The sequence below is a fragment of the Natator depressus genome, chromosome 18, assembly GCF_965152275.1.
Source record: "Natator depressus isolate rNatDep1 chromosome 18, rNatDep2.hap1, whole genome shotgun sequence".
NCBI lineage: Eukaryota > Metazoa > Chordata > Testudines > Cheloniidae > Natator > Natator depressus.
The window spans coordinates 20201150-20224045 of NC_134251.1; the positions used below are offsets into that span (position 1 = coordinate 20201150).

General features: G+C 40.3%; 1 protein-coding gene across 3 annotated transcripts in view; it reads right to left on the reverse strand.

Annotated features, from left to right (window-relative positions):
• Positions 1–3077: 3077 nt before the first annotated feature.
• CEP104 (centrosomal protein 104) overlaps positions 3078–22896 on the reverse strand; it is a 42371-nt gene continuing 22552 nt past the window's right edge. The window contains exons 12-24 of one of the 3 annotated variants that reach the window (XR_012642327.1): positions 21660–21833; positions 17706–17882; positions 17076–17282; positions 16364–16480; positions 15537–15573; positions 14858–14939; positions 14080–14188; positions 11822–11960; positions 11268–11335; positions 10515–10605; positions 9529–9673; positions 7366–7417; positions 3078–3179 (exon numbers count right to left, since the gene is read on the reverse strand). Coding sequence is in view for 2 of the 3 variants with exons in the window: in XM_074975431.1 (XP_074831532.1) it covers positions 9537–9673; positions 10515–10605; positions 11268–11335; positions 11822–11960; positions 14080–14188; positions 14858–14939; positions 15537–15573; positions 16364–16480; positions 17076–17282; positions 17706–17882; positions 21660–21833 (1338 nt within the window). In the remaining variant the exon portion in view is untranslated. Of the gene's footprint in view, positions 3180–4403; positions 7418–9528; positions 9674–10514; positions 10606–11267; positions 11336–11821; positions 11961–14079; positions 14189–14857; positions 14940–15536; positions 15574–16363; positions 16481–17075; positions 17283–17705; positions 17883–21659; positions 21834–22896 lie in introns of those variants that run through there. The other 2 variants (XM_074975431.1, XM_074975430.1) reach the window with 2 other exon arrangements.

A 22896-nucleotide genomic window follows, 5' to 3' on the forward strand; every position in this document is an offset into this window, starting at 1 on the left:
GGGGAGTGGCCCTGCAGTTGGCCCAAGGCCAGGACACCAGAAGCACTCTGCACATCTCTCCATCTCCTGGGGTGGGCTAGCTCCAGGCTAGAGAAGTGGTAAGCTGGAGCCAGACCTGCTGACCGTGCCCCTGGCAGGTGTCGAGTGCAAGGCCCAGGCGGGGCGCACGGATACCTAACTGCTGGCAGGGGTCCGCTGCCCAGCATGGAGGGCAGGTGCTGGCTGCACATGGTGCCGAGGACTGGCCTGAGCGTCTCCTGCCATACTGCTCAACCTGCACCAGCTGCGGCAACTAGAGCCAGGGTCCAGGAGGCACTGGGCCCCCTGGGGCTGGCTCCAGCTGGCCCATAGTAGCCTGAGCCTGGGCTCCTCTTGGGAGCCGCTGCACCCTTCCCCAAGGGGCAGGATGCTCAACTGCGTGGTGCTGGGTGCCCCGGGCTGGCTTGGGCAGGTGGATAGGTGATTCCACCCCTTGCTAATGCACCGCCACTGCCGTTACTTCCTGCTGTGGCTCAGCCACCCGAGAAGTGCCAGGGCGACCGCATTGCCCTGCTCTTTGCCGTCAAGTCAGGGCTGGAGCACTTGGAGTGGCAGGTGGCTGTGCAGGGCCACGAGCTGGAGGTGCCCAGGGGTGGCCGGGTCCGGACCCTCTTCCTTGTGGGAACCCTTTAGGAGGTCAACTTCCTGCACTGGTTCCACCTGCACTGCCCACAGGTCGAATTCATCTTCCAAGACAGCGATGTCTTCGTGCACATGGGTAATGTGCTGGATTTCCTGGACTCCCGGCGCGGAGACCCCAACCTGCCCTGGCCCTTTGTCGGGGACATCATCAGTGGGGCCTTCCCCACGCGGAACAGACACAGCAAGTACTACATCCCCAAAGGGCTCTATGACAAGCTCTACTCCCTGCATGCCAGTGGGGGAGGCTTCCTCATAGCCTCCGCCTTGGCCAGAAGATTGTTCTTGGCCTCTGAGACAATCCAGCTCTTCCCCACTGACATGTTCCTGGGCATATGCCCAAGGCCCACCCCGGCTTCAGGACTTTTGGGACTGTCAGGCGCAGGAGCAGTGTTATGAACAGGGACTCTTGCTTCTGCAAGGGCTTGCTCTTGGTGCACAAGATGACCCCTGAGGCCTTACTAAGGATGTGGGAGCTTGTGCATGACAAGAGAATCAGCTGTGCTACGACAGTTCATTTCACTTGAAAAGCTCTGGCTGGAATGGCCCGGTAGCATTAATGCTCTGGGGCCTTGCGATGAGCGGCTCTGCACTGTGTGAAATCCTTTGCTTTGCAGTGTGACTGGGCATTGCCTCCCCAGATTTACATTTCCTGGTCACTTCTACATTTATTCTGCTGCTGCAGCTTTCCCAAAAAACTGAAAACAAAACCCAAGGCTAGATGGCAAATTTGTGAACTCAAACCACAGCGCACACTTGCCTCAGACAAGTGGTCAGCTTTAAACTAGGTGCGGAAAGAGGCTTGTTTTTATGAATAAATGTTGAGTCATCAATTAACTAGTTTTTTTTTTTAACCTGGTGACAAGATACAAGGACAAATTCAGAGATCATGCAAGTTACATGGACATCAGTATACCCTGAGGCAGGAAGGCAAAGAATATGTGTGTGTCATAGTAGGAGAAACAACCAACAGAGAATAAGTTTATTATGATGCAAGATAAAGCCTGGGTCTCCCCTTGGAGAGTACATTACACCTTTTTATTCAGGTTTACATGTGGTGATTAACCTCTAATTGCTTGTTCCACGTTTTCTCAGGGCATATTTTCAGGGGGGAAAATCAGGGATTTGGGTGCCTTGTGTGAGAAGAGCAGCTAAAAAATCCGCATTTCCTGAGTTCCCTTTTAATTAATGTTCCTGAAAGGTGAGGTGCAGTCATACCAGTGAGCTGTGCCTGCAGCTTTAACTTCACCTGCAAAGGTTTCGTGTGGGAACTGAGTAAATCAGAAATCAAACCACTGGCAGGTTAGTGAGCTCAGCATGTGTGCCAGAGAATAGCACACACAGGACAGAGCATGTTTGTCAAAAGCAGAGACACCATCAGTACTTGCTAAAATAGATGGAATTTTATTAGAATATAGCAATAAAATTTAATTTATATATTTCATCTAGGTGTTCGCCCACTACACATGATGACTGAAGACCTCTAGGATCAGGCCTGCTCTCCACAGATAGCTTATCAATCAAGGAAAAGCATCACAACTGCTAAGTACTGAACAATCAAATAATTTGTTGTAGTGGAATTCCAAGCAGAGGCCTAAGAGACTCTCCTGGAGAGAGTGAATGCTCTGTGTGCTTGAATAGTCTCTGCAGTTTAGACAGATGAAAAAATTGGCAGATACTCACAGAGCCCAGTACATTAAAATGGAAAAGCCACAGAATAGGAGCCAAAGTCTGTTCTCTCTTTAGAAGTGATGCTGCACCATAGCTGAGCTAAGAGTACACATGATGTGTTTGGAGGGGAGGGAATTCCTTTATCCTGCAAGATGTGACCTTGCAAAATAGTTTTAGCTCCAGAATATTTTACTCCAGAACCACAAAAGCCACTGGAAACACCTATGTTTCTTCTTTCATAGCATGGAAATGTGTCTCATTGTGTTTTTCACTCAGGAGTTTATTTTAACAAAGGATGGAAAACAGACTGTTTATTAAAAAGAAAGCAGCCCAGTTAAATCATCATTTAAAAATATATCTATAAATAGTATTACTGTGTTTATTAATAAAGGTGTTCTAAGGTCTCTGAAAATTTCCACTTATCCACCTCTAAATTGTGTTTCTAATTCTAGATGGTTTAATAGGATTAAACCTCTATTTTGGGATTGCAATTTTGATTTCACAGTACGCTCAGATATATATATATATATATATATATATATATAGACTATTACACACTCTAAAATCTTTATTAAAGTGTTCACTTCCTAAAAGATGTTGCCAAAAACCAAACAAAAAAACCCAAACCAACCAACCAACCAAAATCCCTTAAACTACCCTGGACTTAATGGAAGGAATTAAGGACTTAAAAGATGACTTCGCAGGAGTTGCCATGGGGTACATATTTTTATTGTTATTTTAAATGCTGCGTGACAACAGGCTGCATCCTCATTTCCTCCTGTGAATACACGCCTTCCAATCCATAGTACGGTTTTGTAAAATAGTTGAGACTGTGGAAAAAAGGTCATCAGAAAAAGTTTGTTCCTATGTTACTAAAACCTTAGGTATTACCCTACTATATTTACTACGACAAACAGAATTTTAAACCTGCATTTATTTTTCACCATTTACGCTGTGTTTACTTTTTGCACATCAGTCACTGGAGACAATGAAAACAGAACTGGCCTGCCTTGTCACGTTCACAAAGTTGTGTTTGGATCACAACCCTGAAGGGGAAAGTTTACATGTAAACAAAGTTTCCACTGAAAATTAAAAAACACACAAATACACAAAAACATTTAAAAGCTTTAAAAAGTGTTAACACAACATCCCTTTGGGTATGATCGACACTAGCAAACTATGTAGCCATAACTCAACAGCGGTGGAACTGCTGGAAGGCAGCAGATGTTGAAGCTGTAGTGTAGGGCTCAGCTATTTTTGCTACTGTCTCATCTAACTTTGCTCAAAAGCTGAAGGACATCAGCAAGGTGCGGCTCCTCTAGTGCTAGCAATGGTACGAATGGAACAGTGATAACCTGCCCGTGCTTTAAGCCCTGAGGTGCATAGACCTGCACAGAACAGAATTAGTGCAGCACCAGGAGTGAGTTACAGCTATGATGTTTACTAGGGCATATGCAGTCAACAGAAATTTGGATCCATTCTGCTCATCCCAGAAGCCTGGAATGTTAGAAGAGAAATAAGGTTATTTACAATATGTAATCCTGAGTTTATTCATGGAGAGAGGAGCTGCTTGCATTTTAGAATTTCATGGTGCTAGCCTGCAGAAAAATGAGTACCATTCTCCTTTACATAACATGAAACACATGTGCAACACTAAAAAAAAAGCTATCAAAATAATGTAAGAATGGCGTTACTAGGTCAGACCAATGGTCCATCTAGCCCAGTATCCTGTCTTTGACAGTGGCCGGTACCGGAGCTTCAGGGGGAGCGATCCACTGGTCTTCCCCTCCTGGCTTCTGGCAGTCAGAGATTTAGAGTTGCCCAACCATGTGGTTGCATTCCTGACTATCTTGGCTAATAGCCATTGGTCCATCTATTCTCCATGAACTTATCTAGTTCTTTTTTTAACGGAGTTTATTTTTGGCCATCACAACATTCCATGGCAATCAGTTTCACAGGCTAGTTGTGCTTTGCGTGAAGAAGTACTTCCTCTTATTTGTATTAAATCTGCTGCCTGTTAATTTCATCAGGTGACCCCTGATTTTTGTATTGTGTGAAAGAGTAAACAACACTTCTCTATTCACTTTTTCCACACCACTCATGATTTTGTAGACCTCTATTCTATCCCGCCTCCCTTAGTGACCTCTTTTCTCAGCTGAGCAGCACTTACGTCCCTCTGTGTAGGGAAGCCGTTCCATACCCTGGATCATATTTGTTGCGTCTCTCTGAACCTTTCTGTATTTTATTTATGGAATTCAAATCCAGTAAGCAATGTCCCCAGTCCCAATAATGTTCAAAAGTGCTGAAGTTTGCCTTGGGTCTTTGTATTAGCAAGTATAAATCCAAAAGCATTTAGCACTGACTAGTAGAACTTAAGGAACCTGTGCAGTTATTGCACAGACGAGGAGCCTAGTTAAACATTAGAAAGTAGCTTAAGATAGTAGGAAAGCAGTTCATACACCTGCTGTGAGGTGCTGACACATGAAATGGGAAGATGCACATTTTAGACAAGTGACCTAAGCATCACAACTTTCAAACACCTTCGAGATGAGCGAGTCCGAGCCAAGGAAAGGATTGGAGATGTCAGAAAGAAGCAATACTGAATTCCTGAAAACAATGCCAGGTTCAGCCCCAAATTTATCAGCTATTCAAAATGGTGAGTAACAGTAGAATATGAATAGAATATGGCCTTTATTCCAATTCCTGGGGCTTAACCTATAGACGACGTAGTTATAAAAGTCTACCCCCGGCCCTGTTTTCTGGGCGGCCCCCTACTCAAATTAAGAGACAGCGAGCCTATCTGCTGCTTCAGTTATGTGAAGGATTTAACTAAATGCCTTTGTTTTAACTGTTAATCACCTGATTCATAAGACACCACACTCTGAGAAGGGTCACATTTACCAATGCAGTGCACCCCAGGAGGGCCCAATCCAGCAAACATTTACACGCATGAGAACCTTTCCAGACAGGAGTAGGTCCATTGAATTCCAGGTATAAAAGATTACAGGTTTGGACCATTCAAAGGTAAGCTGTACTCTGGGATCTTATCAATTGATCCTGCAGTCACTACACAGGCTAAACTCTGAGCAAAGTCAACAGGACTTTTGCCTGCATAATGGACTCCAGGATCAGGTTCTAAAATGGAGAGACCGTTTAATTTCTAACAAATATGTGAAGGAGTGTTTAAAGGTTACATACAACAGCATTTCAAATGCAAGTGCTGCAATGTGCTTATAAAATTCATAGACATGTACGGAGCACACAAACAAGCTCTATTAAAAACTGTACACTACAAATATAGTATATACAAAATACAATAAATACAGCAAATTCGTATCAATGTGGCAAAAGAAAAAATATTGCTTTCAGATTACTATAATCCCATATTTCTGGATCCTGCTGTGGACAGTGGTGCAGAACAATTAATTTTACCTTGGAAGGAAATATCCTGAAATTTACAATGAATAAAAGGTGTTTTAAGTGCTGTTCCAGGGTGCACATGAATTTTAACACACTACACCTCAGAACTCAGTGTTCTGTTTAAAGCAAAACTGCACAGTGGAATGTCGATTTATGAATGTTTATTTTACTAAAAAGCTAATGAGAGAAACTGTTATTATGAAATTAGGGCACTGAAAATAGCCAGGGGAGAAGGTCACTAGAGCTAAAGCTTTAAAATATATATTTTTTAAAACGGATTTTTACTTTTTAGTAATTACAGTTCCTAAAACCCTTCCCCATTTTTAAGGCAATATTCAACCAACCTCTGGGATTCTATTTGGAGCCGAGTCTTGGCATTAACTAGGATTTGGGCAGCACTCCTCCTTGAAAAGTCTAGACTTATGATTAAACAGAAGGGAAGGCCAAATTTCACTAAAGGTACCGGGTCTTTCCTCTCAGTATACACGGCTTTTGTTCGCGTCTCCAAGGATCATTTTGGTGGGCTGAGCTACAGAGGGGAAATCAAGACTATACCCCTCCCCTATTGCTCCCAGCAGTGGAGCTACACGGGTGGCAAATTATGGATCACAAATTTCCTAGAGAGAGAGAGAGAGAGAGAGAGAGAGAGACAGAACCTACGAGGTATACCACATTTTCCTTCTCATACGGTCAGTGCTCCTGCTAATACCTAAGGAAGGTGCTTGTCCACACACATAAGGGAGGGCATACAGTTAAACATTTTACTATGCATTTACACTAGTGTTGTTATTAACAATTTAATGAGCTGCAAATTCCTGTGGTTATGCAAACTGTTTCCTTCTAATCAAGAAGTATTTTCTCCTGTAACAGACATTTCCCCCTCCCACTCTATAGCCTTTATTGGTAGCAGGTTTCTATTAGCCCACTCTTATGAAATCAAACAATTCTATCTAAAGGAAACTTTTGCCATCCCCACAGACTACTAGGCAATGGAGCAACAATCTTATTCAGCTCTGGGGGTGGAAAGTGATGTAGAAGTGCAGCATGTTATATTAAAAAGTTAAATAATAGATAGACTGGGGTAACACTTCAAACAGCTGCTCACAAACACATAGCTGTAGAGTAAGTTAGACTGCAGGTGAAATTCCAGCCCCACTGAAGTCAATAGCAAGACTTCTATCGAATTCAACAGGGCCAGGATTTCACCATTCATTTTGATGAATAGGCTAGTCTCTTGTTTGCAGTTCAGAAAGCATTACGGTGTCTGAGCAAATAGGGTGGGGAAATCATCAATGGAGACTATGTGGTTGTCAAAGAGGCCATTTAAACAGCAACTTTTCTAGCACTTTGGTGACTGTAAAAAAAAATTTAAAATTTATTGGGAACTTTTATTGTCTATTGGAGAAACACATTTTGGAATATGTACTGCACTAACTGTGCACAGCAAATGCATGTCGTAAAACCCACTGAAAAGTGTAGTAAAAGCCTTTGAACAGTAACTTCTCTCCTTCGAGAGAAACCATTTTTCAAAGCTACACTTCCTGGTAGCTTTTACTGACAGACATGTATTGTTATAAGGGTTGATCCAAAACTCACTGAAGTCAATCGGAATCCTTCCACTAAACTTCACTGGGAGTCGAATTTGGTCCTAAATGAAGAATAAATCATTGTTATAGAAAAATACTATGCACAATCTCAGTTTAGAAACATGGCAGTTTTGAGCTAAAGCGTACAGAAGAAATGACTGGCTTTTTACAGTTCTGTAAGTTAAATGACCAAAATTATTTCATCCACTTTTGCTAAAACAAAATTTTTCCCCTCAGCCAACAACCTGCCTCCCAGAATGATTAGAAACCCCTGAACAGATGGGATTGCTGTAGACATATAGATGGTACCCACAGTCAATGGTTGTTGCTGAATTACTATCAAATCATGTTAGTATGTGGCATAATGGAGAATTACAGTCTCCAGAGAATGGGACGATATTTTGCTTTACAAGATGTTAGGGTGGATAATAGAGAACAAGGCAGTTGACAAAAACTTTTCAGTTTCTTGTCCTGCTTATAAACTGGGCACCTTTTGGGTAGAGAGAAACTACAGGTTGGGTCTTGCAGGATTCAAAATATGTTCCTGGCCTGCGCTGGTGACTCTCCAATGTTATTTCTGAATTAAACAGCTCTGGTAGAGTTTTATTTTAGGGAAACTGATATTTCACAAGTTCACTGCTCCAGGTGTGTATCTGCTCACAAGAGTCTATCTAATCATATTTATGAAATAATTGTTTTGGAAGTACAATCTGCTTTTTTAAATGTGACTTTAACTGACAGAATAATTTATGCTTAAGCCCTTGCTATAAATGTCTAACAAGTACTCTGTATAGACAGGCATATTTTTCTAAGTATACATAGTTATAATATAATATACAAGCTGCTACCTGAAATATTCATTATACTGATCATATCAAACTTGGATCTGGAGGTAAGACAGCCAATCCAAAGCAATGTAAGAACAGTTAAAGTTTTTCTAGAAAGAGCATATTGTTTACCCACATCATTCTGTGACTACGGAACATTGGCCAGCTAGAGAATTTCAAAGTGTCTCATAAAGGAATATTTTTAGCTGCTCAAGACTTACTTTCTACTTTAATTTTTGTTATCTGTATGTTAGAACAGTTGGGTTGTGGGACTCCTATGACACAAACTTAATGACAGCAAAGCTACTGTGATCGCAATACAGCTATTGTGTTTCTAATATTCAGTGATGTGTTTCAAAGCCTAAATATGATAATTTTTCTGTAGATTGGTTTTGATTTGCTGGACTGGTACAGAAATACACCTAGTCGACCCATACTGTAGGTAAATGATACTTTAGTCTTATTGTAGTTCTATTCCTGTACAACTAGCACTTCCCCTCCTCAATCAGGTATGTAGTGACACTATTCATTTTACTGTGTCACACACCCAAGCAAGTTTTGACAGAGAACAATTACCAACAAATTTTATAGTGACTTCATTAAAGTGATAAAGTCACATCATACAATGATTGCATTCTCTAAACATTTTGGGAATATTTGTCAGTGAACATTAGCTTTGGTTCAAAGGAACAGATACCTCAAAGCTTTGTTCTGAAAACCTGATTTAGTTGGACTCAGAGTCTCAGCTATGCCCCGAGGAAGGGCCAAAAGAGAGACAGTTGTGGCTTCCTGACCCGGGGGCCAGTTCCTTACTTGTCCTAGCATCAAGGATGCTCTTGTTTACACTGGCTACCACCGTCGTCCCATGGGATCATACACTGAGACCAGGGACAGCTGAAGCATGCTATATTTTGGCCAGGATCTCTACATTGGTTGCTGCTGCAGTGGGTAGCTCAGGATCTGGCTATGCTGGATCTATACTCCCCCATGTTGAGAGAATCCTCACCAGGGAAGGTTCAGCTGCTTTCTGCTCCCTCTGTGCTACTGTGGAAGTGCAAAAGGAGTGCAGCAGGCCAGAGGCTTTGTCCCTAAAAGACTGCAGATCACTAACAGTGAGATGCAGATTCTTGGGATAATTATACACAACACTACACAGAGAGAACCAATATATAAGCTTTAACTATTAGGTAAATGAAGCAGTCAAACACTATTTGTGGTTGATAAACAGCAGCGTGTAGTTCAGGTGAAATGGATGACGTGGGGCTCCTATCACTTGCAAACAAATCTTGGAAATGTTGTGCATTACATAAAACTTGCTCAGTTATGGAGACAAAGGAAACAAGTACTTCTCATGTCATCGCTTTGCATATGTTCTGCCAGTGCTTTTATTCAGGCCCCCTTTTGGGGCAGGGATCTTGCTTCCTACAGAGGGGGATCGAAACTTTGTTGCTGTAGGACCTGATTTGGTTATGGTTAATCCTGCTGCTTTTCCTGGGAAAAGAACAAAGATTATCAATCACAAACAAATACTGCATATCTCTTGCATTTCAAGTACATGCCTTAGCTACAACATTGACAGAAATAATAAGATTGACTTTGAAGTGACAGGATTACTCACAGGAGTGGTAACAGGAGATGGATCATACATTTGAATCCAGGCCAGGGAGTAAACATTAACATCTGACATCAACATACCATCAGTTTGTTCAGACCCACCATATGTGACATGAGTTCATGGTCAGAATTCAGTTCCCAGCTACCTACCTGCCACAGGCATTTGTCTGATGCTTATCAACCCAGTGTCCTAATTTCTAGTTCTCTACAGGACAGATAAAGACTACCTATTCACTTCACTCCATCCCATAGTTAGGATTCGATTAGCATCTCTAATTGGCCCCTCTCAGGCCTGAGGCATATTGACAATATAGCATTTAAGCAGCTGCCTGTGCACTACTGTATCTGTTTGGTTTATAGCATACCGTGTGATATAAGGGGGCAACTACAGCAAGAAGAGTCTTTGTGGTATGCTGCTCCATAAAATGAGCAAACAATAAGACAAAATTAAAAATGAGGCAACTTCTCCACTCCACTATTACAACAGCGCATCTGTGATGAAGTCATTGAGATTGACTGGAGTATCAGAGGGTAATTTGCCCTCTGTGTGTGCTATTCTATACCAACATATTTAGAAATACAGAGTCAGCATATTCAAATACTTGAATAATGCATTGAACTGTTCTTGACTAAGGATCAGCTTGCTTTCTAGAATAGAGCCTTCTGCTTAAATAAGTAAACCAAGTGAAAAGCATAGTAAGCACAAGGAAATCCATACCAGGCTGCATCAGCAGAGTTTTATTTAGCGTAGGCACCGTCCGCAGATTCATTTTACAGCCATCTTTGCCCATTAGGTGAGATTTCCAGGCCTATGATCAATTAAGAAACAAGTGGTGTTACAAAAGCAGAGAAATAGCAGGTCTTTCATACGAATGCTATTTCTGTATCTACACATGTGCACAGCCATGCGAACGCGCACACACTTTTTACAGCATCAAAGGAAAAATAAAATGCTAGGTGTCATTTTACTGAGAAAAGCAAGCAGATTTCAATAGTTTTGGCCCGCATTGAGGACAAAATCTGGAACATCTCACAGTCACCTTGGGTTTAAGATGACACATTGTCTCATTCTTTTGCCTATTAACTACGGTCTTGATCAGATTGAGAAGAGACCTCTGAATGAAAGCCAAACATAGATAATCAATTCCTGCTGTAACCTGAACAAGCCTAAATGTAACTCCATCAAATCACTTAGCAAAGCAAATTAAGGCGGGGAGGCACCATTTCCTGCTTCAAGGCTGATCTCAGAAGTAAGGTGGCCATTAAATTCCTGTTTTGCACAGCCTTTGAAAATAGTTTGCTACCAGTTTGCATTTATTAACCTTGTTCTGAAGCCACAGGCAGAGAATCCCGGCACTTTTTGATATGGTTATGTTCAGGCAGTGTAGGTAATTTCCGTATTAAAGAACTATTGAAGTCTTAGTGACAAGACTATCAAGATCAATTTGACATTACACTCATTTTCTCTTACCTCCTCTCCTGGGGCGAAGTTTTCGTGGCACAATGGACAGCGGTTTGCCACCTTTTCTGGTTTTGCAGCTGAAATGATTAGAAAGAGGGAAAAAAGTTATGCTAGTGCCACGTGTTTTGCCAAATGCAAGAGGAGCAGCTTGATCTCCGCCAGTTTCTATGAGCACGGGATGGAACTGGCTACTATTCTACCTTCCCCTGCCTCGTCAAGAAACCGATGATCAAGAGAAAAAATGAAAAGGAAAGGGAGAAAAGCAAACACAGAAGTGCCTTCAGCTTGTTCTACAGTAATGACGGTGCTCTAAACTGTGGAGCAATCTTCAGGGGTTTTCTGTTCTTGCTCACAAGACACTTGCACATGCATTAATAGGAGGTAAGTGCAGGGAGCACTGAAAGGCAAAAACATTTAGGCCAAAAATATTCAATCCTTAGCCTCAAGTTAGGATTCCAACACCAGCACCTAAATTGAAGAGGCTTGATTTTCCAAAGGTATTGAGCTTTTGAGGTATTGAGCAGCTCCCCCTGGCTTCACTTATTCCATTTGAAACTACTCACGATTGCAAGTCTTGCCCTTCACATGTTTGGGCAGTTCCTCTTTTGGAATGGCCTCACTACAGCGCTGACATTTCCCGAAGCCATCTTTTTTATCACACTCAGTCAGCAAGTGCTCTGTCAGGCTTGCTATCTCCACCACCTGCAACAGGAACACAGACAGGTGGCTGAGAATACAAGAAATACAGGAATAGACTTGTATTGGGCTATGAAATTAAGAATAATATTTTCAAAAGATCTTAAGTGACTTTAGAGCTCAAGTCTCATTTTTAAAAGTGACTTAGGCACCTACAAGCTTAAATGTCATTGAAAATTAATGAGACTTGGGCTCCTAATTCACCTTTGAAAATGGGGCTCAGGGTAAAATTTCAAAATGCCTAAATCTGATAACATTCTGCTTGTGTTTCATACACCTGTAACCTGCAAATTTAAAGCAAAAATGTATCGTTATAGGCTTAAAAATAAAACAAGGAAAGGTAACTTAAAACTTGTTCCTGTGTTTAACTCTATTCTTACCTTGAAATACAGTTAGAAATGATTCCATGTATTGTACTGTGTATGAACACAGAAGTTGCTAACACTGCATGTATGTACAGGCAGGCATGGGACAAAACGGGAACACATGCTTCTTCCTGGGATAATCTTTGTACAACATATCGAGCAGCATCTAGATAGATGCTTCAAAGCCACCTTGACTGCCAGTGGTTAAGTAAATCAATGAAAGATTCACATTAAACACCTCAGTAAGGGCTCCTAGGCCAAGTTCATCGTGAAATAAATGGATGCAACTCCCATGGAAGTCTTGGGGCCCACAAGTGGTGTTGTAAGCTGAACTTCAGGTAGAAGTTGATCACAAAGTAGATGTAAATATTGAAGTACATTTGGACTAATCTAAAAGTCAGTGGGTGTACAAAATAATGGTGCTTACACACTAAAGAACAGAAAGGTAGAGATGGGAGGAGGAACAGGAAAAGGAATTGAAATAAGCTGTCCCAGGCCTCTTGCTTTTTAGTCCTTGTTTTAATTGCTTCTCTGGCTACATCCCTCTTCTGCCCACCTGAGGTGTAAGTTACATTTGTTTTGCACTTTCAGTTTATGACAAATTGGAGCAAGCTACTCGACAGGTAACACTGGAATGTTAAAGTGTCCCCACAAATAAATACATATCTGAAACAGGGCCCACACTGAGCTGGTTAGTAGTCATATGGCATGCTGCCTTGTTCTCCAGAATCTCAGCACTTTTTAAGAGACAAAATCTAGTCTCTAGATTTGATAATTATCAACACAGCTCAAAAACATGTATGGAGTGTAACTAATAAAGTGATGCCTGCCCACGTTTGCAGAACCTGAACCAACGGCACTGAGTGTTATTAGCTGCCCGATTCATCTCAATGGGAGCTTACTGAGATGCCTAAAATGTTAACAATACAACTGATTGTCAGACTGTGTAAAAAAGGAGAGGGAGAGTTACATTATGAAAATCTGCACATGCACCATCTACTGTGAATGACAGCTCCCTTTGGCAACTGCAGCAAATGGGTTTGGGAGACACTGCTACATTCCTCCCTCAATCAAGAAAGAGTTGAGCCCAGCAGAATCCCATTAAGGAGAAGCCAAGCTCAAGGAGCCCAGCAGAGTCAGCAGTGTATTAGGACCCAAGTGGTGGAAAAGCCGAACCCAGAGAGCATGCGTGATCATATTTGAACACCTGCGCAATCAACTATGACTATATGTCTCCTGTGGGCAGAGCTGATTTTGTGGGTGGAGTCTGGAAGAGTATCACTAACTTCTCCTCTCCCAATATGACATCTGGTCTGAAATGATTTAGAATTTCACAGACAGCAAGAGCTCTGATTTTCACACATGCATCCGCAGCTTATACTGCATAGCAGTGATTCCCCTATAGATGTGACACAGCCTTTCCTTCCGAACAACACTATTTAAAAGGTATTTGTCCTAACCCAGAAGAGAGATCCCCTTCCTTGCCCGTTTCCTCATTCTAATGGTGCTGTGACATTTTAAATGGACAAGTATGTTGAGCAGATTTACTTTGGTTGTTAATTTGGTTCCTTATACTGCTCTTTTCCGCGTGTTATTTTCCATGACAATGATTCTGCTACAAACTGAACTATTTGTTAAACAGCAATTTTCACCTTTTGCAGCTTATCGATTGACAACAGAATAATTCGCTACTTGTGTTAGTTCTGGAACGTGTAAGTTAGGTTGAATATTGATACAGGCTTTTGAGTCCAATGCCTGACCTGTTTGCAGTGCTCACATCTTGTCAACATAGGGCAATGTTTCCAGTAATGGAGATCCAAACCTTCCTCTGTGAAGGATTCATCCCTTTCACCACAAAAAATGCATAGGCTGGAGAAGACAGAGGAAGAATAACAAATACTATAGATTACTGAAAGAAACAATGGAAGGGAACCTCCTTCCAGTATAAAATCATTCTGTGACATAGACAGATTTTTTTGTATAAAACATCTTCCCTACATAATACCTGCCTCTGATTGGGCTCAGGCAGAGACTTCTGTAAAGTTGTAGTGTAGCTATAACGAAAAACGTTCACTCAAAGAGAGAGACATTATTACAAATACATACTGGGGAGGGCTCACTTAGACAGTTTACCTCATCTCAGAAAGCATTTTAGATCTTCATCAAGCTCTTCAGTGTGACAATCTTAGTCTTAGTTTTGCCTCTGTTTCTGTAGCAGTGATATGCTGTTATATTGTGACAGTTTTCTAATCCATGCACACAACTTCTCAAACACATGTACAAACCTCACACTGTACAAGTGGTAAAGGATATGTAATCCTGATTTGTCCAATATTAAGTATATTTATTTTGGAAGATAAAGAATGAGGAGGAAGAAATTAAAATATTCAAAATGCCACCTATTAACACTTAACAATTTAAAACTTATTTAATGAACTGTCCACAAATGTCAGTATAGATATTTGCATTTGGATGATCACTAACTGCTCTTTAGCAATTACTCTTTTAAAGTGGTTAGACGCTGCTGATTTTACTTACTTATCTAAATAATTTGCAACCGAGGAATGATCATCTGGAATCTCTGTTGCCGCAGGTAGGGTGACTTTCTTTCCCTGCTCATCTGTAACAAGGAATCTATTAAACTCAATAGATGGTTCTTAGTTCTTTTTGGATAAATATTGTTTCTCAAGGTCTTAATGGCAACTGACTATTTGGGATAGCACATTCCTAAACGTCAAAAAGCACAAGAGGAAATGCTTCCTGGATACAGCAGGACAATTGCTTGCCTTTTGAGTGCACTGCCATATACAAAACAACAGCAATGGATTGTTTGCACACACAGTCATCACTTAAAATGTTGGTGAACATTTTGAAAATAAAGCAGCAGATGATTTCACCTCAATGTGAGGAGAAATGCAAACTGGCTTCAATCCAAGCCAATCTGAGCTGGTGTAAGAAACCACCCACCTAGCTGATGGCAACCAATGTTGGCACACTAAATGGTCAGTTATCCCCTGAAGACTGAATGATTCTCTCTGTCAGATTGAGTCAGCCAATCCAAAGCTCTAGGATCTGTGTGTTTCTGAACTCAGATGAGTCAGCGTGCATTATATCATAGTCAGTCACCTATTGGTTATGTATCCTAACTACTTCCCCATCCAAAACATTTCAAGGCTAATTTGGTTTTTGTGTTTCGTTGAATAGTTTTAAGCTTTACCTTGAGTCTTTAGCTTTTGATAATCATTTTCTTTCTCCTGCCAAACAAAGAAATACATGTCAGTAATTCCCTTGGTGACTAAGGCACCACCCAGGAAAGAACAATTTCTTGGTATTTCAAGAAAGAAGAACTGATAAATCCAGAGAAAGTCCAGTCAGTGAACAAATGAGAAGCACGGTCAAGGCAACACAGGTTGTGGTGCAGACAGACAGCCTTCCCAAAGAGGATGTCTCCTGAGTGCTGGGACACAACAGTGTTCCTCCAGTAGATATATCCCTTCCCCTGCCTTGGTACAGGCACATATATTGCAGCAGGGTGGGCAACAGCCCCTCTACCATGTCAGGGTGCAGTTACTAACCTTTTAAAGTCACGTATGTTCAAATCCAATTGATGACAATTATATAGTATAGCATCGCTCTAAAGTGACCTACATGAGTTATTATGTATAGTACCCTTGCACTGCTCTAACAAGTACTTGGACATTTTAAAGCTTGTAGAAGCAGCCTCCAAACACCACACGATGGATTAAACAATTCTACATGGATGCAATTTTTGTACCACTGTACCAAAAACAAAGCACAGAATTTTAATTTTGACTTCTCTTTCTGCCATGAGTAAAGACTAGTCCCTTCATGTATTTCAGTTAAACTTCTTGTGGTTTAATATAGTACCAGAGTTATCACAAAGCAGCCTTCATCTCACAGAACACAGCAGCTTAATCTGTTTCCAGCATCCATCAGGGAAAAATAATAGGACCAGTACCTGTAATTATACCACCATTACAAGATAATTTCAACCCAGGACATCTGATCAAAAATGATATTGACCTTTCCAGCCTGAACTTCTGCCTGGATCTCCTTCAGTGCTGCTAGCTGCCCTTGCAGGACCTTAATCTCCTCTTTCTTCTGTTTTTCTGCTTCTTCTGTGGCTGCTTTTTTCTGTGCCTGTTAAGAAATACTCTTTCAGTTACAGTGGTTTTGTAATACTCTTTCACTCAGGGAAGGATGCAAAAACACCATTTAATCTAGAACATAATGTTGTTTTCTTACTGTGTGCAAAACTAACAACTGGTCCATTACAATATAAACAAAAAAGGATCTTCTATGCTAATTTTAAATAAATGCATTATGATTTAGACATGTTTATCATGTAAATACCGCACTGACAGATAATGAATAAATTAACACATCTTCCATTCGTCCCACAGTCAAAGAATGACCATACTGCCCGACCCTAGATTTTTACCTTACTGATGTGAAAATATTGTTACTGTTTCAGAAATATAACCTGTGCTTTTTTCTATGTTTGATCCCTATCATAACAGTGATTATAAATGGGTTTATATAGTAAAGTGAGTGCAAGTCTGTTTTTTTACTATACCACCGTGATATTTACAATTATGAAATTCTGCCGTAAGTGTTATAACCATTTTTTTTACGATCAGTGCAGCTACAAATTCAATACATGGTTCCACCAAGACACTGCTGAAAATACAATATCTTAACATAGCTGCATACTTTCCACAGTCTTAGTACTTACCCTAAGCTCAGCCTCAGTAAGTCTACCATCTATTTTAGTAAATCCATCAAAGAGTGTTTTATAGAGAACATTCTTGCGTGTGTTGGCATCATCTGGAGGAAGATAATCCAGTATAATGGCCTGGTGCTGCCTGTACATGTCGAAGATAATCCGTAATGCTGTATCGCGTACCTCATATACTCTGTGCTCCAACGCCCCTGTCGCAAACTGAAAATATTGGTGAAAAAGGTTATTCTTACTTTCTTCTGGAGTTAAACTGGGCCGGACTATTCTCACCACATTTGGGGGAAAAACAAAGATAGCTTTAAACCACCTTCGCCAGCCCCGATTTCCACTGTGTGCTGAACATACCTCAGTCAGACCAAAGGATCTGTCCCTTAATCAGGAGCGACTGCCCACTGCAGTGGGAGCATTGATATTGCCTAGTTAGACAGACAGACATGTTTCTCCAACCACATATCCTTTATAGCTTTTCTTTTGCATTATGGATCTTCACAAGGTTGACTAATGCCACCTAGAGAAGCTCACTGGGCCTCATTGAATGGTGTATGCGCCAGGCACTCTAACACAAATAAACTAACATTCATTCAAGAAAAAGAGACTTAAAATACTGTAGTTTCAGATGCTTACCCTCATGACGTTGTCAATGGTAAACCCAGAGTTTTCTGTTCCCAGGTCTTTTAACAGGCGTTCCACCAAGTCCACCTGACTCATTGCCAGATGAGTAGGGGAATTTGGTTTCAATGGCTGGACCAGATGAACCGGAATGATTTGAAGAGGTTTAACTTCATTACATAGTGCCATTTCCTATAGGGAAATACAGAGTTAACCCGCACAGGAAAATGCTGAAACACAGGATGAAATGGTTTGCAAAACCAATGTTATTCAGGACCTCATGACCAAAAATGTCCTGTGTTAGTTACAATGAGATAAGCCTTTCAGGAGAGGAAGATGGTCATTCACTATTTCAACACAGTTGGCTGTACACAGCATAAAGAAAAGAAAAAAGTGTCAGTCTTGCTATTGGCAACAGCTTTATTGACCGAGAACATGCACACATTGCATCTGCTGGGAAATACGTTTTCACTGGGATCTCTCATCTGAACAAGACCTGCAGAATTGGACACTAAGGTTTTTTTTTGTTTTTAGATAACTGAAGGAGAGAGAAAATTTCCTAGAGGAAGTCTCATGATAATGCCTCAAGACTGATCTCAGGAAAGTGCTTTAGCAGAGGAAATCTACCACCTCACATTTTATTGATCTACTAAGGAAACAGCCTCACAGCTGAATTCTGTTGTCATAAGATGCTTGCTGTTTGGTCCTTTCAATGCTAGACAGTACCTATTCTAGCTGTGTTCGTAAAACTGATAATTTTAACATGTTCGTAGAAAAAAAATACAGTAACTTTCACTTAACATTTTAGTTTTATTAGGCTAGATTCTGTTTTCAATAAGAAACCTGGATTAAATCCACCAGCTCCTGATTTAGTATGTAGCATAACAGATCAGAATCTGACACACTGAGTACATTTAACAAATAAATCCAGTTATTTTTCCCTGTGAATAAATATTAATATGCATGAATCAATTATTGTTCCTTCCACTAATGAACAGTGAAGACTAGCATTTGCATATCTTCTGTGCTTTTATGAAGGGTAAAGAAATGCACATTTCTAGGACAGTTCTCCATTCCTACATAAGTTCTAAATCCTAAAACATGGTCAATGCAGTTGGAGTCTCACTTGTGTTCAAATTACACTAACTTTTGTGCCCATTTCATTTCTTCAATGCCACATCGCAAAGATAAGATTTTGGTTTGAATTTTTTAACATTTCAAGTAATGTTTGTAATTTGGTTCACTGGTTTATTTTTATTTTCAGTGTGGTGCCAAGCATCATTATTGTCTTCAGCATCAAAAAAAGTCATAACATTTAGTTTAATAGTTGTGCTTTAAATTTGATAAGGTCACATGAAAAAGGAGAAAAGTATATTTAAGCTAAGGTTTCCTGACTTGTCTAAGGAGCTACCAACAACAAGGAGATTAAAAGAAACACCCAAGTTAGTTGTGACAATAGAAGTATGGAAGTAACAGGCACCAGATCACGAGGCTATGAAGCCTGGTAGTATTCCTTTGAAATCACTGCACTCTGTCCTCTTGTAAGCAAACCTGACAAAAAGGGGAAAAATTGAGAAGGAGCCAGACATTAGTTCAGGTAGGTTGTACAGAAAGAAGAGTCTGTTGTAACAGGTTTACTGCAACATAGCTCAGACCATAAGCCACTATTGCTCTTGCCATCACAACTGACTGAATATTGGTTGCCAGTGGCTAGGAAAGAGAGAGTAACAGCTTACAGGAGAAAAGTGAGACATGTGAAGCAGCTTGCACCAGGATCAAAAGAATATGCAGTGGATGCGCATGGAGGAACAACACTGATCTGCATTGCACAGGATAATTTATGAACCTTTCATTTGCATGGTCTGTGTGGGAGCCCTGTGCCAAAGGAGTAAGTGGTGGTAGCAGTGGCATTAGAGAAACAGCTTCTTTCATAAACTGGTTTGATTTTAAGTGATTATGGAGCAATGTTTCATTTAAACTTAGTTCATATTTCTTAAAGGACACATGAATGATCTGCATTCACTTTTCAAGTAAGAGGCAAACCTACTTGAAAAGGTACTGAGTGTATATAGGAAAAGGGCTGCTTGACCATCTTTTATACCTCCTGTTTGGAAATGTCATACAAAAATCCTACAGGAATATTACACTATCACTCTAAATATTTCTTAAGTTTTACTGTTTCGGTTCTATTAAGTTTTATTTTCTGCTAGCAATAATATACTAAGTATATCTTCCTCCTTTTCCAAGCCAAGTACTCTATGTCCTGGCTACAAAACTACAACAGTAATGGCTTCCTCATTTCCTTTCAAGTATACAATTACAAATCTAGTGTACACGAGCCAAGAGGTATTCAAAAAAAAAAAAAAAAAGCCACCTTTGGCTTTAGAGTGACAAACCAGAGCAGTTCTCACACTATCCCTGTTAAAATCTGAGTCACGTCTGCAGTGAAAGAAAAACCTTTTCTCCCAATCTCGATGAATGCAATGATAAAATAATCCAGAGCCAGTGACTCACTTAGTATCCTCCTGGGATTATATTAACACATATACACACACACACACAGAGAATTACTGTTCCTGCTTTGAAGTTTTACTGGAAAACAGAGTCTGTACTTCTTCAACAGCTGTTCACAAATGCTCACTGCCACCACACAAGGAATGGATTGTCAATTTTTAAATTGGCATCCTTTTTTTCTTTTGCTAAATCTGATATTTACATCATTTGTTTACTTCTAATTGAAAATTTCCCTTAATTTTTATTGCAATTAGGTTAAAATAACTCTATAAAATTATCTAAAATTCAGTCACAGAACAGGTAAGTTTATTTATAATTTTACAATTAGTTTGAGTGTAAATATATTTTCTTTTAATCAAAAATTATACCATATTACAAATAGGAGACAAGGACTATCTAGGTACTTTCATAGCTCTTATCACTGCAGTACCCCTCAAATTAATAATAATAATAAAAAAAAATGGCAAACTAAACTTTGTGTCCATTCTGCTCTTGCAGTAGTAGACTGAAAGCACTTCACAACCAGTAGATTTGAGCAAGCTGCTGAAAAAGTAATTGTGAGGAAGCTAAGTCAAACAAATGGAGTTAGTTCCAACTACTGTGAGGTTCATGGTCATTATCTCTTCTGTGAGTGAAGTCCACAGTTTAGGTCCAAATCCTGTGAGAGTTCTGTCTCCTGCATTCACAAGCAGTACAATATGAATCTCAGGAGTTCCAGTTTACGAGATATTTCAACATTTTGAAATATGGTTTAATTCCAATTCAGCATAATATTTTGAAATTTCTTATGAACTGGAAATCCTGAAAAATATTTTGCTTCTCATACACCAACACATTACATTTCCAAAAAAGAAACTCGCTTTCCAGAGGGCAGCTGTTGACTAAAATTGACTTTCTTGGCAGTTTAGCCACTGCTATAGCGGTGAAATGGACAAGAATGTCCATGTCAGTCAGCAGTTGCTGGAGCTTCCAAGTTTTGCAACTTTTGGGGTGGACCTTCTTGGGGCTGGGGATGGAGGGCTTCCAGACCCGAGGGCAAGCTGGCTTCCATGGCTGCCTGCTTGGGAGCTCAGCAGCTCAGGAGGCAGCCAGCCGAGGAGTCTGGAAGACCTTGGTGGCTCTGAACAATCCGCATGAAAATATGATAGTGGAATCTGTAATGAAGTATTTACCAGAAATACCACATTCAAACCAAAAAGGGTAATTAACATTTAGCGTCAAAATGTACAACCATGATATGGAGCTTATTTAGGTTAATCCAGCAGCAGTAAACTGATTACTGTAGCACCAATATATCTTATTACATTTTCACATATTAACTTTACATTTGATTTTGGACAGATGTCATGCAGTCCGTGTCTTGGTGGCATTCTCAGTCTGTCATATGTGTGGGTAAAACAGCTAAATGTTGTATTAAAAGTCAATCTAATATGCATTTCCAGATGACATTCCTACCTGAATAAAGTTGGCAGCCACAATACGAAGACGGGTTGAGGAGTCTCCTGTTCTAGAAAGCAGATTTGGAAGCGTTCTTTCCACACAATGAGCTGTTTCCAGTTTACCTAGTTTATGCTTTGGTATATACTGAGTGATGATCATTTTCAAAAGTTTCAGGGAAGCTTGGAAAACCTGAGTTAAAAAGATTATTAAAACAAAAAATATTTTAAAATTTCCTATTTCCATGTAATATCACTCAGTCTGTTTTCTAGAATTAACAGAAACAGCAAAAGTCTAGAATTACCAATATGGAAAACACGGTAATGGAAGCGACCTCAGTTTTTTTCCCCTAGAAAATATGAGTTAAATCCTTAAGTGAAGGGCCAAACAATATATTCTACTGATTTTCTATAAAGTCCAGCAAGCTCTTGAAAAAACTGAACTTTCCCAATCTCCTAAGGCCTAAAAGTTACCCCTCTGCAATCTCTTCTGTTCCCTGTATCAACTTTATAAAGTAATATAGCCCAATTTTAGTACATATCGTATCCATAGTTACTTCTTCAAGCCCCTTACTCAACTTTGGCTTACACAAATGTGGGAAAATATTGCCTTGATTTTGTCCAACCCTAGATTAAAAGACTTAAGTTAAGGCAGATATTCAAGTAAAGGCAGATAGTCTGCACAAACTATTTGTTGCAAGAACCAAGTTGATTTAACTACACACTTCTGCTATGCAAATTTAACTGTTACTTGTTCTTTGGGTATTTTATAGAATTAAATTGTTAAATTTAAGATGAATTTTAGGATTCTCAGCTTTCATTCATGTTTTGTGGAGCACAGCGGATAATTACAGGGTACATTATCCATAAAAAGAAAAAAGAAAAGGAGTACTTGTGGCACCTTAGAGACTAACCAGTTTATTTGAGCATGAGCTTTTGTGAGCTACAGCTCACTTCATCGGATGCATCATTATCCATAAAGAAGGCTACATTTTAGTCACAGGTATATTTAGTAAAAGACATGGATAGGTCACAGGCAGTAAACAAAAATTCACTGCCTGTGACCTGTCCATGACTTCTATTATATACCCCTGACTAAAATTTAGGAAGGGGTCATCTTGGGAGGGTGGCCCTGGGGGTGCCGCGGGGGCTCGGGGAGAGAGGGTTGGTGGGGCTGGGGCAGGCTTCCTACCTGGCTCCTGGGAAGCAGTGATCCCAGCTCCTAGTTCCACGTGCTGCCTCCGCTCTGCCCAAGC